The 20000-nt window shown below is 39.4% G+C and overlaps 1 protein-coding gene across 1 annotated transcript in view; it reads left to right on the top strand.

Moving 5' to 3' along the window:
• Positions 1-18346, top strand: part of ldlrb (low density lipoprotein receptor b) — an 18735-nt gene extending 389 nt beyond the window's left edge. Inside the window, exons 2-18 of the mRNA XM_051707012.1 lie at positions 2252-2374; positions 2468-2590; positions 3098-3475; positions 3684-3806; positions 3926-4048; positions 4557-4676; positions 4759-4887; positions 5212-5383; positions 5565-5783; positions 6251-6369; positions 11744-11883; positions 11987-12128; positions 12396-12548; positions 12629-12820; positions 12908-12982; positions 13059-13222; positions 17064-18346. Coding sequence (XP_051562972.1) covers positions 2252-2374; positions 2468-2590; positions 3098-3475; positions 3684-3806; positions 3926-4048; positions 4557-4676; positions 4759-4887; positions 5212-5383; positions 5565-5783; positions 6251-6369; positions 11744-11883; positions 11987-12128; positions 12396-12548; positions 12629-12820; positions 12908-12982; positions 13059-13222; positions 17064-17099 — 2531 coding nt within the window. The 3' untranslated portion in view covers positions 17100-18346. The remainder of the gene's footprint in view (positions 1-2251; positions 2375-2467; positions 2591-3097; positions 3476-3683; positions 3807-3925; positions 4049-4556; positions 4677-4758; positions 4888-5211; positions 5384-5564; positions 5784-6250; positions 6370-11743; positions 11884-11986; positions 12129-12395; positions 12549-12628; positions 12821-12907; positions 12983-13058; positions 13223-17063) is intronic.
• The last annotated feature ends 1654 nt before the right edge of the window (positions 18347-20000 follow it).

The following is a 20000-nucleotide window of genomic DNA, read 5'->3' as shown; positions in this document are numbered from 1 at the left end:
AGATGTTTATATCAGCGCCTTTGATATAATTTCTATAAATGTTGATTTGTTCAAGTGTCAGTAAAAGTGTTTTAAACGCTTGAGTCTCTCTGTCTGCACGAGCGGCATCTGTCAGTCAGTGTAACGCGTGTCCTGATTGGCTGACGGTAAGGCACGTGCGCATTGCGGTCGCTGATTGGTTTGACTCATAATCAGGTAGTTTGGCCTCTGCTCCTGATTGGTCTGCTTTGACAGGATGATGACTCTGTCAGCAGAGTTTACTGTGTTTTTACTGCAGTTTATTCTTGATTAACACACACAGAGTGTGTTGATGTGTCACTATCAGAAGCATCTATACACGGGTGTCTATAATAAAGATGATCCGCTGATCTGATGTCTGGTCAGTGTTGACGATGTAGATCAGGTTGTGTTTGTAGTAACGGATCTGTTCAGTATCAAAGGAAGTTGTTTGTCCAGTTTCTCACCTTATCAGACACGCCCAACAGATCAGATCAGATCAGATCAGACTGCTGTGTCTCGTTTGGAAGGATGCGTCCTCCGGAGGTCGCATTTGTCGGCCGCATACGTCATCGAGGCTGTCTCGTTTCAGAAAAGTGAGTAGGACACTCCAAATGCGACCTTCTTTCGGAGGATGTATGAGGTGTATCCTTCGTGGGCACTCACAACCCACAATTCTTTGCTTCAAAGGAAATGTCTAAAAAAAAATAACGCCAATTTGCTCGTAAATATGATGTTCAAGGAATGTTAATTCCCAAGATGAAATACCTCAGTAGATGGGTGCAGAGTATATAATATGTATAATTATATTAATATAATTAAAATAAAGTATTAGACTAAAAGTACACCTGTAATATCTATTTTCTTTTCTCTTTTCATCATTATAACTCCCTTAAAATTTACCTCATACATTCCCTTCTAAAGGGACTTTTTTCCCTTCTCACTCAAAGCGCTCGTGCTTGTTAAAGAGTGGCGTGCTGTCATAGCAACCATGTTAAGTTCCGTTTCCGTTTGTCCTACGAAGGCCGTCTCGTTTAAATGAGACTTGTTTAAAGGAGGACACTCGGTATACTGCAGCCTTCAAAGGACGCGCCCTACCTAGCATGCAGGCTTCCAAACGAGACACAGCCACATTCATATGAAGAGTGTGTGTGTGTGTGTGTGTGTGTGTGTGTGTGTGTGTGTGTGTGTGTGTGAGTGTGTGTGTGTGTGAGTGTGATTGTGAGTGCGCGAGTGTGTTCTTGTGTGCGAGTGTGTGTGCTTGTGATTGTGTGTGAGAGTGTGTGTGCGTGTGAGATGGTGAGTGTGTATGTGTGTGTGTGTGTGTGTGTGAGTGTGTGTGCGTGTGAGATGGTGAGTGTGTATGTGTGTGTGAGATTGTGAGTGCGCATGTGTGTGAGAGTGCGTGTGTTCTTGTGTGCGAGTATGTGTGCTTGTGATTGTATGCAAGTGTGTGATTGTGAGTGTGTGTGAGATTGTGAGTGTGTGTGAGTTATTGTGAGTGTGTGTGTGATTGTATGTGAGTGTGTGAGTGTGTGTGTGAGATTGTGAGTGTGTGTGAGTGATTGTATGTGAGTGAGTGAGTGAGTGAGTGAGTGTGTGTGTGTGAGATTGTGAGTGTGTGTTGTAAGGCCGAGTTTCACTCAGTGCTCTGGAATGACGGAAAACCCAGAAAGAAGGGTGTGACAGATAGAGAGAGAGAGACGGTGTGACTGTGGTTTCTATATGTCTGTTTGTGAATATTTTGATGTATATACAGGACTTTAAAGAAAAGCAGCTGTAACTTTATCACACTGGAGCTGTTGAACACAAATATAAATGAATGTTCATTGTGATTATATTAAATAAGTTCTAACTGCTTCAGTGTATGAATCTGGATGTTTCCCATCAATGCCCCGCCCCCTTCATCTCACTGGATCTGAATTATGCAGATGTTGCCATAGAGACCAGTGAGCAACTAGTGGTGTGATTTTTAAACTCCACCTCTATCACTGTCTTAAAGTGACAGTATACACACACACACACACACACACACACACACACACACACACTCGCACACAGACTGCCTCTCTGTTATGGTAGTTATTAACCAATAATAGTTGTCATGTACTTTTGTGGTATTATTCACATAGTAGCTACAAATACAATAATCATTAAATGTGCAAATAGGAGCTGCTGTAAATGTCAGAATATTTATATAATTCTCTAGATAAGATGAGAGCAAAGAGTGTTTATAGAGCTGTGTTTGACTCAGGTGCAGTGGTCTGCAGTCAGGGGCAGTTCACATGTGGAAACGGGAAGTGCATCACCAGCCGCTGGGTTTGTGACAATGCAGACGACTGCGGAGACGGAACTGATGAACTGGTTACGTCCTGCAGTGAGTCATAAACCACCATAAACTTTCATTAATCTTCATAAACCTGCTAATATCCATTAGCTGACAATGCTAATGCTCAAACGCTGTTTACAGGAGAGAAGTCGTGTTTGCCCAATCAGTTCAGCTGCGGTGGGCGTCTCAATGAGTGCGTGTCCACCAGATGGCACTGTGACGGCAAATCTGACTGTGAGAATGGAGCCGATGAGCAGGGCTGCGGTTAGTATACTACAAACTCTAGTGCACACTAATTAGGTAACATATCAGCTGTTATAAGTAGTGTTGGGTAAGAAACTCAAAATAGTAATCCAATATAAATTATATTCGCTCTGCAATTTAAAAACCATATTTATTTCTGCAGTGATGAGTCATACACTTCTTTACAAAGATTCATTATGGGGCACCGGAAATAGACCTTCTTATTAACATAATTCATGTTTTACATGTGTTCTATATAAATAGTATTATATTAGAAATATGCGTAACCTAAGTAATGCACTTAAAAGTAATTAACTTAATTGAAAGTCAGTAACTGTACTCTGATTACACAAGTTTATAGTGTATTGTGTTTTGGCTATAAAAGAAATTAGATTACAGTAACTAATTGCTTTGTAATCAGATTACACCCAACACTGGTTATCAGATAGATAACATAACAAGGTTAGTTTATCCAGTATTTAATATCTTTCAGCACAGTTTGACGATTGTATTGTTGTGTTATTTCAGTGCTGAAGAACTGCACGGACGAGGAGTTTCGCTGTCGCAGCGGTCAGTGCGTGTCGCTCTCATTTGTGTGCGACAAGGACTCGGACTGTGATGATGGCAGTGACGAAGCGTCCTGTCCCGCCCCCACCTGCAGCGCCGGCTCATTTCAGTGCAATAACTCCGTCTGCGTGCCGCAGCTCTGGGCATGCGATGGCGAAGCCGACTGCGCAGACGGGTCGGATGAGTGGCCGCAAAACTGCGGTTCCAGACCGGTTCATAACTCACGGAACAGCTGCAGGACTCACGAGTTTCAGTGCGACAGCGGCGATTGCATTCATGCGAGCTGGAGGTGCGATGGCGGGTTTGACTGCAGTGATCGATCAGACGAGGAAAACTGCAGTGAGTGTACAGCTGTTATTACACATTTAACTGTATTACATTTTAATATACACTTAATTACACAGCATTAAGAATCACAACAGTGTAACAAAGTAGCTGCATTTGTGATTTTGTGTTGTGTCGTTAATAAAGCCATTGATGTATTTTACAGTGTTGTTTAACAGAATGACACAGACAGTTTGTAAATGATTGTTTGTTTACGTTGTAGCCACGCCCACCTGCCGCCCAGATCAGTTTGTCTGTAAAGACGGCAGCTGTATTCCAGGATTGCAACAGTGCGACGGGAATAACGACTGCAGAGATCGCAGTGATGAGATGGACTGCGTCACAGGTGAGACGGAGCTCGCTATAACAAATTTATGACATGGATGAGTACTAATAACAGTAATACAACACAAGTTCATGACAGTAACTGTCTCTCTCCCTCTTATTCTGTCTGTCTGTCTGCAGTGAATCAGTGTGAGTGGCCGAGCAGGTTTAAGTGTCGCAGTGGCGAGTGTATCAGCGCAGATAAAGTGTGTGACGGTCAGAGAGACTGTCGTGACTGGTCAGATGAGCCAATTAAAGACTGCAGTGAGTTTCACCAGCGCTAGCATGTTTCTTTAACTGTTTGCTTACACACTAGAGAATACTGTGGCGCAGTGGCAGGAATTATTTTTGCCCCCTGGATTTGATTTTCAAAGTCAAATTTTTTATATCCATGCATCATTATACAGTTTACTTTTATGTTGAAGTGGCGTTTGACAGACAGGAATGTGTAAGATGTGTTTTGAGTGTGTGGAAAGACCCTAATCAGTTTGTAATCAAGTGGAATACAGCAATTTGTATTTCTTGACCCACCTCTCTCAGATTCTCATTGGTCAGTTGATTCCTGTCAGAGTGTGTTTTCTCAACTTTTGGTGGCAAGGCAGTTTTCACAAACACTTGTGTATTTCTCCATCTCTATTGAAATCAATGTATTTACAGAATACATTTTAGTGTGTAAACGGCTGTGTGTAGTATGGAAATGTTGAAATGCTGAAAGATGATTGTTTGACAGAAAGAGAATCAGTGAATTTGTGTGTAAATGTTTTTCCTCCAGATGTTAATGAGTGTGTTAATAACAACGGCGGCTGTTCTCACACGTGTAACAACCTGAAGTTTGGCTTCGAATGTTTGTGTCCGAAGGGATTTCACCTGATCAACCGCACACACTGTGAAGGTACAAATCCAGCTGTCATTCTGTAGAGCATCAGATCTCCACATGAATGTGTGTGTTTGACTGTTGTGTGTTTCCTCTCTAGACATCGACGAGTGTTTGGACGCTGACAGCTGCAGTCAGATCTGCATCAATCTGCCTGGCAGCTTTAAATGCGATTGTAACGATGGATATGAACTTGATCACATGACCAATGAGTGTAAAGCCGTTACAGGTACATGTGACATGAACTCCATCATACACACAACACAAAGTTGATCAGAGAGAGAATTATGGATGTTTCTAGCTGTATACTAACAGTTCCTGTAGCTCAACTGCTGCTAGCAACATCAGGGTCATGGGTTCATTTCCCAGGGAACACATACTTTGGTCACTTTGGATAAAAGCCTCTACCAAATGCATAAATGTAAATCTAAATGTCAGATGCAGAAACTGAGAATCATCTGCCGATCATCTTCCAAACCAATCAAACCCTTGATGAATGTATAATCATAAGAATCATGCATCACTGATGTGAAAGTCTCTGTCCTCCTCTCAGGTTCTGGAGCATTCCTGCTCTTCAGCACTCGTCATGAGGTGAGGAAGATGATGCTGGGCAGCAGAGAATACACATCACTGATCCTCCAGCAGAAGAATGTGGTGGCGTTAGATGTGGACATTCACAACAATAAGATCTACTGGTCTGACGTGAGCCAGAAAAAGATCTACAGGTGAATATGTTTTTACTTTTCTTTGTTTTAAATTTTTGAAAGTCTTAAACTTTATTTACAGGTTTAAATGGAAAAGTCCCAGATATTTTCAATGTGCTGTCTGACCTTTGACCCCACTGTATATTTATTCTTTTTGTATAGTATTTGTCATAATCATCAAGTGTGTGTTTGTGCTTTGCAGCACACTTGCTAGTGACCCCACCCACCACAGCACTGTGATTGACAGCCAAATCTCCGCCCCTGAAGGACTCGCTGTAGACTGGATCCATGGAAACATCTACTGGACTGACAGTGAGCTGGGAACCATCTCTGTGTCAACAACAGATGGCACCAAACGCAAGACGCTCATCAAAGATGGTTTACAGAATCCTCGCGCTGTTGTCGTCGACCCACAGCGAAAGTGAGTCTTTTATTTCCAGCAAAACACAGCGAATTAAATCTGCTGATTGCTGCACACACGGTCATGGAAACCATTTAAAAGCTGTGATTTCCAGGCCATTGAAATGAATAAAAACTGAAAAATCATGGAAATTTCTGTAGTGAATATAATTATTTTCTAATAAAAATATAGTCCTCTCTGAAGACATTTGAACACTAATAAATATAATTGTTTAAATATATTGATTCCAAGGATTGGTACCTGACATACAAACTCCCCGAAAATCACAAAGTATTTTAAAATTCTTAATTGTAATTATTTCATGACTGATAATTCATGGAAATTCATTGGTCATAATGTGTAAACCCCTGGCTGGGGTTACTGTACGATTAATTGTTTGCGAACAAAACGTGTCTGACAAGACAATAATTGTTAACACAAACTAATTTAGACATTAGTTGTAACCTCATGCGTTTGTGTGTTTGTAGTTTCATGTTCTGGACGGACTGGGGCGAGTCTGCTCGGATTGAGAAGAGTGGGCTCAACGGTGCTGATCGAACACTTCTTGTTACGGACAACATTGCCTGGCCAAATGGCATCACACTCGGTGAGACAGACATGAGATCAGACATGAGAAATTAGATCAAACATTAGATCAGACGTGAGATCAGACATGAGAAATGAGATCAGACATGAGACATGAGACATGAGATCAGACATGAGATGAGAAATTAGATCAGACTTGAGAAATGAGATTAGACATGAGACAGACATGAGAAATGAGATCAGACATGAGATATGAGATTAGACATGAGACAGACATGAGAAATGAGATCAGACATGAAACATTAGATCAGACATGCCAGATGTGATCAGACATGAGAAATGAGATTAGACATGAGACAGACATGAGACATGAGATCGGACATGAGAAATGAGATTAGACATGAGATCGGACATGAGAAATGAGATTAGACATGAGACAGACATGAGAAATGAGATCAGACATGATAACAGACATGAGACATTAGATTAGACATGAGATCAGACATGAGACAGACATGACAAATTAGATCAGACATGACAAATTAGATCAGACATGAGACAGACATAAAATATGAGATTAGACATGAGATCAGACATGAGACAGACATGAGAAATTAGATCAGACATGAGAAATGAGATTAGAAATGAGATCAGATATGAGAAATGAGATCAGATATGAGACATGAGATCGGACATGAGAAATGAGATTAGACATGAGAGCAGACATGAGACATGAGAGCAGACATGAGACATGAGAGCAGACATGAGACATGAGAGCAGACATGAGAAATGAGAGCAGACATGAGATGAGAAATTAGATCAGACATGAGATCAGACATGAGACATGAGATCAGACATGAGACATGAGAGCAGACATGAGATCAGACATGAGACATGAGATCAGACATGAGACATGAGATCAGACATGAGACATGAGACAGACATGAGAAATGAGATCAGACATGAGAAATGAGATTAGATGAGATCAGACATGAGACAGACATGAGAAATTAGATCAGACATGAGAAATGAGATTAGACATGAGATCAGACATGAGACATTAGATCAGACATGCCAGATGTGATCAGACATGAGAAATGAGATCAGACATGAGAAATGAGATTAGATGAGATCAGACATGAGACAGACATGAGAAATTAGATCAGACATGAGAACAGACATGAGAAATGAGAACAGACATGAGACATTAGATCAGACATGAGAAATGAGAATAGACATGAGATATTAGATCAGACATGAGAAATGAGATTAGACATGAGATCAGAGATGAGAAATGAGATCAGACATGAGACAGACATGAGACAGACATGAGAAATGAGATCAGACATGAAACATTAGATCAGACATGCCAGATGTGATCAGACATGAGAAATGAGATTAGACATGAGACAGACATGAGACATGAGATCGGACATGAGAAATGAGATTAGACATGAGATCGGACATGAGAAATGAGATTAGACATGAGACAGACATGAGAAATGAGATCAGACATGATAACAGACATGAGACATTAGATTAGACATGAGATCAGACATGAGACAGACATGACAAATTAGATCAGACATGACAAATTAGATCAGACATGAGACAGACATAAAATATGAGATTAGACATGAGATCAGACATGAGACAGACATGAGAAATTAGATCAGACATGAGAAATGAGATTAGAAATGAGATCAGATATGAGAAATGAGATCAGATATGAGACATGAGATCGGACATGAGAAATGAGATTAGACATGAGAGCAGACATGAGACATGAGAGCAGACATGAGACATGAGAGCAGACATGAGATGAGAAATTAGATCAGACATGAGATCAGACATGAGACATGAGATCAGACATGAGACATGAGAGCAGACATGAGATCAGACATGAGACATGAGATCAGACATGAGAAATGAGACAGACATGAGAAATGAGATCAGACATGAGAAATGAGATTAGATGAGATCAGACATGAGACAGACATGAGAAATTAGATCAGACATGAGAAATGAGATTAGACATGAGATCAGACATGAGACATTAGATCAGACATGCCAGATGTGATCAGACATGAGAAATGAGATCAGACATGAGAAATGAGATTAGATGAGATCAGACATGAGACAGACATGAGAAATTAGATCAGACATGAGAACAGACATGAGAAATGAGAACAGACATGAGACATTAGATCAGACATGAGAAATGAGAATAGACATGAGATATTAGATCAGACATGAGAAATGAGATTAGACATGAGATCAGAGATGAGAAATGAGATCAGACATGAGACAGACATGAGATCAGACATGACAAATGGGATCAGACATGAGACATGAGATTAGACATGAGATTAGACATGAGACATGAGATCGGACATGAGATCAGACATGAGAAATGAGATTAGACATGAGACAGACATGAGACAGACATGAGAAATGAGATCAGACATGAGAACAGACATGAGACATTAGATTAGACATGAGATCAGACATGAGACAGACATGACAAATTAGATCAGACATGAGAAATGAGATCAGACATGAGACAGACATAAGATATGAGATTAGACATGAGATCAGACATGAGAAATGAGATCAGACATGAGAAATGAGATCAGACATGAGACATGAGATCGGACATGAGAAATGAGATTAGACATGAGAGCAGACATGAGAAATGAGAGCAGACATGAGAAATGAGATTAGATGAGATCAGACATGAGACAGACATGAGAAGTTAGATCAGACATGAGAAATGAGATTAGACATGAGATCAGACATGAGACATTAGATCAGACATGCCAGATGTGATCAGACATGAGAAATGAGATCAGACATGAGAAATGAGATTAGATGAGATCAGACATGAGACAGACATGAGAAATTAGATCAGACATGAGAACAGACATGAGAAATGAGAACAGACATGAGACATTAGATCAGACATGAGAAATGAGAATAGACATGAGATATTAGATCAGACATGAGAAATGAGATTAGACATGAGATCAGAGATGAGAAATGAGATCAGACATGAGACAGACATGAGATCAGACATGACAAATGGGATCAGACATGAGACATGAGATTAGACATGAGATTAGACATGAGACATGAGATCGGACATGAGATTAGACATGAGACAGACATGAGAAATGAGATCAGACATGAGAACAGACATGAGACATTAGAATAGACATGAGATCAGACATGAGACAGACATGACAAATTAGATCAGACATGAGACAGACATAAGATATGAGATTAGACATGAGATCAGACATGAGAAATGAGATCAGACATGAGAAATGAGATCAGACATGAGACATGAGATCAGACATGAGAAATGAGATTAGACATGAGAGCAGAGATGAGAAATGAGATCAGACATGAGACAGACATGAGATCAGACATGACAAATGGGATCAGACATGAGACATGAGATTAGACATGAGATTAGACATGAGACATGAGATCGGACATGAGATTAGACATGAGACAGACATGAGAAATGAGATCAGACATGAGAACAGACATGAGACATTAGAATAGACATGAGATCAGACATGAGACAGACATGACAAATTAGATCAGACATGAGACAGACATAAGATATGAGATTAGACATGAGATCAGACATGAGAAATGAGATCAGACATGAGAAATGAGATCAGACATGAGACATGAGATCAGACATGAGAAATGAGATTAGACATGAGAGCAGACATGAGAAATGAGAGCAGACATGAGAAATGAGATTAGATGAGATCAGTCATGAGACAGACATGAGAAGTTAGATCAAACATGAGAAATGAGATTAGACATGAGATCAGACATGAGACATTAGATCAGACATGCCAGATGTGATCAGACATGAGAAATGAGATCAGACATGAGAAATGAGATTAGATGAGATCAGACATGAGACAGACATGAGACAGACATGAGAAATGAGATCAGAAATGAGATCAGAAATGAGATCAGACATGAGTCATGAGAGCAGACATGAGAAATGAGAGCAGACATGAGATGAGAAATGAGATCAGACATGAGACATGAGATCAGACATGAGAAATGAGATTAGATGAGATCAGACATGAGACAGACATGAGAAATTAGATCAGACATGAGAAATGAGATTAGACATGAGACATTAGATCAGACATGCCAGATGTGATCAGACATGAGAAATGAGATCAGACATGAGAAATGAGATTAGATGAGATCAGACATGAGATCAGACATGAGAAATGAGATCAGACATGAGAAATGAGATCAGACATGAGACATTAGATCAGACATGCCAGATGTGATCAGACATGAGAAATGAGATCAGACATGAGAACAGACATGAGACATTAGATTAGACATGAGATCAGACATGAGACAGACATGACAAATTAGATCAGACATGAGAAATGAGATCAGACATGAGACAGACATAAGATATGAGATTAGACATGTGATCAGACATGAGACAGACATGAGAAATAAGATCAGACATGAGAAATGAGATCAGACATGAGAAATGAGATTAGACATGAGATCAGACATGAGAAATGAGATCAGACATGAGACAGACATGAGAAATGAGATCAGACATGAGACAGACATGAGAAATGAGATTAGACATGAGATCAGACATGAGAAATGAGATCAGCCATGAGACATTAGATCAGACATGCCAGATGTGATTAGACATGAGAAAAGAGAACAGACATGAGACATTAGATTAGACATGAGAAATAAGATTAGACATGAGATCAGACATGAGAAATGACATTAGATCAGACATGAGACATTAGATCAGACATGAGAAATAAGATTAGACGAGATCAGACATGAGAAATGACATTAGATCAGACATGAGACATTAGATCAGACATTATATCAGACATGAGACATTAGATCAGACATGAGAACAGACATGAGACATTAGATCAGGCATGAGACAGACATGAGACATTAGATCAGACATGCCAGATGAGATCAGACATGAGATCAGACATGAGACATTAGATCAGACATGAGACATTAGATCAGACATGAGAACAGACATGAGACATTAGATCAGACATGCCAGATGAGATCAGGCATGAGACAGACATGAGACATTAGATCAGACATGCCAGATGAGATCAGACATGAGATCAGACATGAGACATTAGATCAGACATGAGATCAGACATGAGACATTAGATCAGACTTGCCAGATGAGATCTGACATGAGATCAGACATGAGACCGATGAGATCAAACATGAGACTGGTGAGATTAGACATGAGACATATGAGATCAGAAATGAGACGGATATGAGATCAGACATGAAATCAGACTGTGGCATTGAATGTTGTATGTGAACATCAGACAGATGTGGTGTAGTATGTGTTGTACTGACATGTCCTTGTGTGTGTTCAGATGTGTTAAATGAGCGTCTGTACTGGGTGGACTCTAAGATGCACACACTGTCCAGCATCGGTGTGAATGGCGACGGACGACACACACTGATCTTTGATGAACAAAAGCTCCCACATCCGCTCTCACTCGCTGTGTTTGAGGTGTGTGTGTGTACATGTGTGTGTGTTTCTCTCGGTCTGATCTGATTGTTGATGTCGTGTAAATATGACATCACACCTCTGACTGTTTCTGTCTGATCAACAGGAGAAAGTTTTCTGGACTGACGTCTCTAATAACGGCATCTGGAGCGCAAACCGCCTGACAGGTCAAGACATCACAGCTGTAGTGCAACACCTGCAGTCGCCTGAAGATATCGTGCTGTATCATGACCTCAAACAACCCACAGGTGAGCAAAAACACTACAAACAAACAGTAGGACAAATATTGAATAGAATTTTACATATTATCAAGTTACGGATGAATTTATGTCAAAATACTTACTTTTGATTGAACAAACGACCTTTGACATTAAAAACAAAAGATATGAGAACTGTTTACAGTATGTTGCTGTTCAAACTATTCATTTTATTATTTGCATTCAGCATTGTTTTCCCCAATCAGGACAGACTTATTTGTGTAAGTGATGATGACATTGCGTGTGATTCTCTTGCAGGAACGGACTGGTGCAAAGAGACGGCTCTCGTGAATGGAGGCTGTGAGTTTCTGTGTCTCCCTGCGCCACAGATTAACACGCACTCGCCCAAATACACATGTGTGTGCCCTGATCACATGACCCTGAGCGCTAACATGAGGACGTGTGTGTCAGGTGTGTGTGATGTCATAATGGTCCTCTGTAGATCATCAGTTGTCATGATGGGTGTCAGTAACATTTGTTTCTTGTTTTAGCTCCAGACTTCACCGTGCCATCACAAGCTGCAGCTGGAACTACAGCCAGAAGGCCCGCCCTGTTACCCACGGCAACCTTGACATCCAGAGCGCGACCTACGACCACTACGGCAGCTCCGTCATCTCATCAACATCAAGGCAGAAAACAGCCGCAGGACGCAAGCGGAAGTGATGCACAAACGCACGCTAACAGTCAGTGTTTGTTTTACTGTAAATCATGTTTGTCAGACGTCACAATGACGTCCACACACATTGAACGAGTGTTTTGTCTCTTTACAGGAATCAATGAACAACACGAGCCGATCACCTCCCCGTCCCAGCATCCCACAGTCCTGTACATCACACTTCCATTAGGTCAGTACATACAACATATAACACACACATCACTCACTGACCGATCGATTGACTAAACTGTCTGTCTGTCTCGCAGTGGCCGTGTGTCTGATGGTGTTTGGTGGCGTGTTACTATGGAGACACTGGCGACTGAAGAACACGAACAGCATTCACTTCACAAACCCGGTGTATCAGAAGACGACAGACGACACAGTTCACATTTTCAGAAGCCCCAGTTTGGATGGATACTCGCATCCATCGGTATGACACTTGACATTCACTCACACATTCTCACAGATTTATATTTGCACCGCACTGTAATTCTTATTATAGAACGCAACAGTCTGGTTCTGAGAGTAAAAATCACATTAATTTTCTCCATACGAGAATCATTTTCAACGATAACTTATAAATCTTTAAAGACCGTGAGCTCTGAGGTCGTTTATCAGTGGTATATGCTTCTGTCTGCATTATTTCAGCTTCATCTTTTAAAAATCGAGTTTAATCCTTTAAGCTCTGAAGGTGTTTTTAAAGATTTCCTGTTTCAGTGGCATACCCAAAATTAAAGGCTTATAACTCTACAAAAAAACAAAAAAAAAAAAAACAAGGAGGGTCAAGTGTTTGGTATCATTGTAAAGAAAACTTGTCAAATTTTATAATGATATAGATTATGACACATTCTGAGACTCTCAGTCAAAGAAACTGCTGAAAAATCACAAAACAAATTGGCTCTGAAAAACTGCTTTTATTTTGTTCCCAATCATGTCAACTGTGTCTGAGAAAAATTTTGTGTTGATATGACAAAGCAATCAAAATTTATAACCTTACAAAATAATTTATCATAGTGTCCAAAAACCTCTCCAAACAAATAAAACATAATAATTGTACATAAGAACTAATTACACATGCAAACACAACAATGACTAAAGGTTTGCATAGCATGCAGACATGATTTTAGTAATGAGATTTCAAAGAATGAGTTTCATTCTGTGTCATTTGAGTCATCATTGAGTCTGTGTCATGTATTTGGCGCCATCTCCTGGTGGCCATATGTAACATTGTGCTTCATGTGGATTATCTAATGATCTATACATCTGATTATCTTGTGTGTGGACTCGTTTGAAAGATAATCACCTCCTCTGAGTAATGCTATGTGATATTTTACGTTCCCTTCATTTTCGTGAAGTTATAAGCGAAAATGCGGCATATAAACCACACAAACATAATTGTCAAAGATATATACTTAGCTATTACTCACTATATTTTTGTCTGTGAGTAAAACAAATAGGCTGGTTGTATTCTACTCTTTGAGAGCTTTCCAACGACATATGACACATGGATATTTGATGAGATTGATGTTTTTACTGATTACAATAATATGTGCAGGTCAGTTTTTTTATTTATATATAAATTATCAAAACGGAGCACTTCTGATTTGTTTGCAAATTTCAAAGTACTTGTTCAGTTTTGGTCATAATGTCTACATGCATTATAAAGTAGAGCTTCTAACCTTTCAAATGATGCCTATTTTGTGTTGCTCAGGACTGTAGTTGTTAATACAGGTGCATCTCAATAAATTAGAATGTTGTGGAAAAGTTCATTTATTTCAGTAATTCAACTCAAATTGTGAAACTCGTGTATTAAATAAATTCAATGCACACAGACTGAAGTAGTTTAAGTCTTTGGTTCTTTTAATTGTGATGATTTTGGCTCACATTTAACAAAAACCCACCAATTCACTATCTCAAAAAATTAGAATACATCATAAGACCAATAAAAAAAACATTTTTAGTGAATTGTTGGCCTTCTGGAAAGTATGTTCATTTACTGTATATGTACTCAATACTTGGTAGGGGCTCTTTTTGCTTTAATTACTGCCTCAATTCGGCGTGGCATGGAGGTGATCAGTTTGTGGCACTGCTGAGGTGGTATGGAAGCCCAGGTTTCTTTGACAGTGGCCTTCAGCTCATCTGCATTTTTTGGTCTCTTGTTTCTCATTTTCCTCTTGACAATACCCCATAGATTCTCTATGGGGTTCAGGTCTGGTGAGTTTACTGGCCAGTCAAGCACACCAACACCATGGTCATTTAACCAACTTTTGGTGCTTTTGGCAGTGTGGGCAGGTGCCAAATCCTGATGGAAAATGAAATCAGCATCTTTAAAAAGCTGGTCAGCAGAAGGAAGCATGAAGTGCTCCAAAATTTCTTGGTAAACGGGTGCAGTGACTTTGGTTTTCAAAAAACACAATGGACCAACACCAGCAGATGACATTGCACCCCACATCATCACAGACTGTGGAAACTTAACACTGGACTTCAAGCAACTTGGGCTATGAGCTTCTCCACCCTTCCTCCAGACTCTAGGACCTTGGTTTCCAAATGAAATACAAAACTTGCTCTCATCTGAAAAGAGGACTTTGGACCACTGGGCAACAGTCCAGTTCTTCTTCTCCTTAGCCCAGGTAAGACGCCTCTGGTGTTGTCTGTGGTTCAGGAGTGGCTTAACAAGAGGAATACGACAACTGTAGCCAAATTCCTTGACATGTCTGTGTGTGGTGGCTCTTGATGCCTTGACCCCAGCCTCAGTCCATTCCTTGTGAAGTTCACCCAAATTCTTGAATCGATTTTGCTTGACAATCCTCATAAGGCTGCGGTTCTCTCGGTTGGTTGTGCATCTTTTTCTTCCACACTTTTTCCTTCCACTCAACTTTCTGTTAACATGCTTGGATACAGCACTCTGTGCACAGCCAGCTTCTTTGGCAATGAATGTTTGTGGCTTACCCTCCTTGTGAAGGGTGTCAATGATTGTCTTCTGGACAACTGTCAGATCAGCAGTCTTCCCCATGATTGTGTAGCCTAGTGAACCAAACTGAGAGACCATTTTGAAGGCTCAGGAAACCTTTGCAGGTGTTTTGAGTTGATTAGCTGATTGGCATGTCACCATATTCTAATTTTTTGAGATAGTGAATTGGTGGGTTTTTGTTAAATGTGAGCCAAAATCATCACAATTAAAAGAACCAAAGACTTAAACTACTTCAGTCTGTGTGCACTGAATTTATTTAATACACGAGTTTCACAATTTGAGTTGAATTACTGAAATAAATGAACTTTTCCACGACATTCTAATTTATTGAGATGCACCTGTATTTTAATAACTTCAAAACTACAGCTTGGATGGGCAGGCCCATCAGCGCTTAAAGGTTTAATAGCAGAATTCCTGGTGAAGAACTACACTACCCATAATCCTAAAGAAAGATCCCTGAATCAGAGAATCATGTCAAAAGAGCTCCGCCCACTCCCATGATGCACTGTGAATGACACAATCGAGTCCCGATACCCTTTCATACTACTTATATATTTGTATATATCTGAATATTTTGCAATAACATTAAAATACATTGATTCTTTACTTAGAACTTTGAATGAATAGTTTTATATTTTAAAATTATTATTATTTTTTTTTAATCTCCTTTTCTCCCAATTTGGAATGCCCAATTCCCACTACTTAGTAGGTCCTCGTGGTGGCGCGGTTACTCGCCTCAATCCGGGTGGTGGAGGTCAAGTCTCAGTTGCCTCCGCTTCTGAGACCGTCAATCTGTGCATCTTATCACGTGACTCGTTGTGCATGACACCGCGGAGACTCACAGCATGTGGAGGCTCATGCTACTCTCCACGATCCACACACAACTTACCACACGCCCCATTGAGAGCGAGAACCACTAATCATGACCACAAGGAGGTTACCCCATGTGACTATACCCTCCCTAGCAACCGGGCCAATTTGGTTGCTTAGCAGTCCTGGCTGGAGTCACTCAGCACACCCTGGATTCAAACTCGCGACTCCAGGTGTGATAGTCAGTGTCTTTACTCGCTGAGATACCCAGACCCCCTAGTTTTATATTTCCCATTGTTTTGTTTTTTATTCGATTACATCATTCACAATGCTTCATGGGATTGTCATGAGAATAATGTCACAGTGCAAAAATCTTATTGGTCCTAAAATAAGGTTTCATTTTTAAACTATAATTTCTTCTTTCATTTGATGTTATGGTCTTGTAATGGTGTGTTTTCTGTAAGATCATGTTTAATGTGTTTCTCTTCAGTGTCAGATGGTGAGTTTGGATGAAGAATCACTCTGACATGTTGCAGTGATGTGGGTCAAAGGTCACTTCAGGCGCAGCTCACAGACCGTCATGAAGAGAAACGACACGGATCAGATCTGATTATACCTGTTTAAATTAAGAAATGAAGTCTCACCCTAATATCTAATGAATGAATGAAGCAGTTTAATGTCAGAAGGACTTACAGGAAGAATTTAAATGCTGGCGACTGTAAATGACCTCTGACATCCTTGAAGGGTCACATAACTCACAGGTCACGTATGTTGTGACCTCATAAAGGATTCGGGGATTTTGCACACTGCAGACACGCAGCTGTTTTATATATTTATTAGTATCATTATTGTGCTTGTTGGCGTTTGAGATCCAGTTATTGACGGTATTATGAACATGTTCTTAATATTTAAAATGATGTGGAGGGCAGACAGCTGTCGCTCTTTCTCTCTCCTGCACTATAAATGTCAGATTTTATTTGTGTTTTATTCGCAGTAGATTACAGACATGAATATCTTTATCATTGTTGTTATAAATGAACAGGGCTGCTTTATTAATAATGAATATTGCAAAGGGACACGACGATTTTCCAAGGTGCCTGATTTGTGTTTGTGGTTATGAAGTCACATGTGTGATATGAAGTTCAGTTCTTTAGGATGAAATATGGGCCTTAATATTCAGTAAAGATAATACTGTAAGTGTGTGTGTACTGTACAGAGAATATTTACACAAAGTGAATGTGTGTGTGTGCTGCGTCACCTACAGAGGTTCAGGTGACCCCTGACCTCACCTGTCCGTTATAACGTTACAGGAACCTTTTCTTCTTGTGTTTTTTAATTTGATGTTCAGATCATGTTTAGATCAGATAATGAAGAATCACGTTCTGAACATATTATCTTTATTAGAATATCTGTTCTGTCTACACATTTAAAACTCCATCTTTGTATAAAGAACATTTTTTATTTATTGTGTACATTTAAATATGTTGTGTTTGAAAGTGTACCAAATGTGATAGTGTGTTATTGTGGTAAAAGCATCTATAAATGTGTGTGTGCACTACAGAGGGAACCCTCATTAATGAAGGATAAAACACAGATGTGAAGTCAGGACTGTTTTGAGATTTGTGCCTGTAATCACACAGATGGAAGTTGATTTTGACCAGAACTCTTTTCTCTCTCTCTTACTGTTGTTTATTTGTGGTCAGTTTTGTGAAGATTTTTATGAAGCTGTTTCAGTTGTTTATTCTTTATCTCAGGACTCAATGTTCTTCAGATTATTCTGATTTTACAGAGAAGGAAATTACACCCAAAGAAACAACTGAACTGTTTTGTCATTTTTGTTAAATAAACATTTTAAAATCAGAAATGGTTTTGTGTTTTATGATCATGTCTCTGGCTCTTGAAGTGTTTGTGAGATATGAGATTAATTTCACTTTCATTCACACAAATAAAACTGTCGCTTTTATTCACAGTGTCTCACACTTTTACTGGAGTCACATGAGTTAAACTCCGGATAGCCAATCACATTCACTCAGCTTTGAATATTTAATGAGATAAAATCACATATGACTGAACGTTAAACAGAATCTGTCCACAAACCCGCTTTTTCACGAGCATTATCAGAATTAAACATTTGAATAAAACGTATTAAAAATCTTGTTTGTGTTCATCAGTTGAGACGATGATCATTAAAGGAATATTCCGGGTTCAATACAAGTTCATCTCAATCGACAGCATTTGTGTCATAATGTTGATTACCACAAAAATTAATTTCGACTCGTCCCTCCTTTTCTTTAAATGTGTGTTCCTGTGAGACACTTACAATGGAAGTCAATAGGGTCAACGTTTGGAGGGTTTAAAGTCAGAAATATGAATCTTATAATTTTATAAAAGCACTTACATTAATTCTTCTGTTAAAACTCTTGTATTATATGAGCTGGAATGATGCTTAAATCATCCTGGTAATGAAGTAATGAAGTATAACTTCACACAGATGTGGTTAATAAGTGATTTTATCACAGTAAAATCATGTTAACACACATATTGTTTATGTCTTGTGTCTATACTTTTGAAACAGTGAGTATTTTAATGTTTACAGATTGACCCCATTGACTTCCATTGTAAGTGTCTCACTGGAACACACATTTGTGCTTTTATTTAAAGAAAAGGAGGGACGAGTCTGAAATTAATATTTGTGCTAATCAACATTATGACACAAATGCTGTTGATTGAGATTAACTTGTATTAAACCCGGAATATTCCTTTAATGGTGGTCTGTCCCATCACAGTCTCTCTACACATTAATGTTCTCTTATCTGCCATGCGGTTCGACCGGAAGTGACACAAATGACATGACGACAGCTCCTGTGTTCTGTTTACATGACTATCCTAAAAATACACGTTTCAATAAATACAGTGTTTATACTGTATATATGGTTTATCTGCTGCTAAATGATTAAATCGAATGTTTATCATTTGTCATTAAGAGTGAATGTAAATACATGTGGAACTTTGTGGAATTAAGTTTAAGAAGTTTATTTAAATATTATTTTCCACGGCAGTTCTTGTGATATTGATGACAGGTGAATCTCAGGTGAGCCTTCTCATTCTGATGATCTTATTGGTCAGTTTCCTCACATGGGCGGAGTTCACAACTCACACCATACAGGTGATGCGTGAGGAGGCGTGTCTTGTGTGTCGTCATGGCGATGAATTTCCATGCAGACTTTAGTCGATCATCTTTTGCATCAACAACAAAAAATGCAGTAATTACTGAATCTGTTCTGCCAAACTGTCAAGAGAAGAAACTGTGAAGAGTTCAGAGAACACTTTCACTGATGACGTCATGAATTACACAACAATCACTATAATCTCTCAGTCACTGTATGTGTTGAATGTTTGTGCTGCTATTGGACACCAGACAGCGAGA

Source organism: Myxocyprinus asiaticus, chromosome 9 (assembly GCF_019703515.2).
Source record: "Myxocyprinus asiaticus isolate MX2 ecotype Aquarium Trade chromosome 9, UBuf_Myxa_2, whole genome shotgun sequence".
Classification (NCBI taxonomy): Eukaryota; Metazoa; Chordata; class Actinopteri; order Cypriniformes; family Catostomidae; genus Myxocyprinus; species Myxocyprinus asiaticus.
This window is presented reverse-complemented; position numbering and strand designations above follow the sequence as displayed.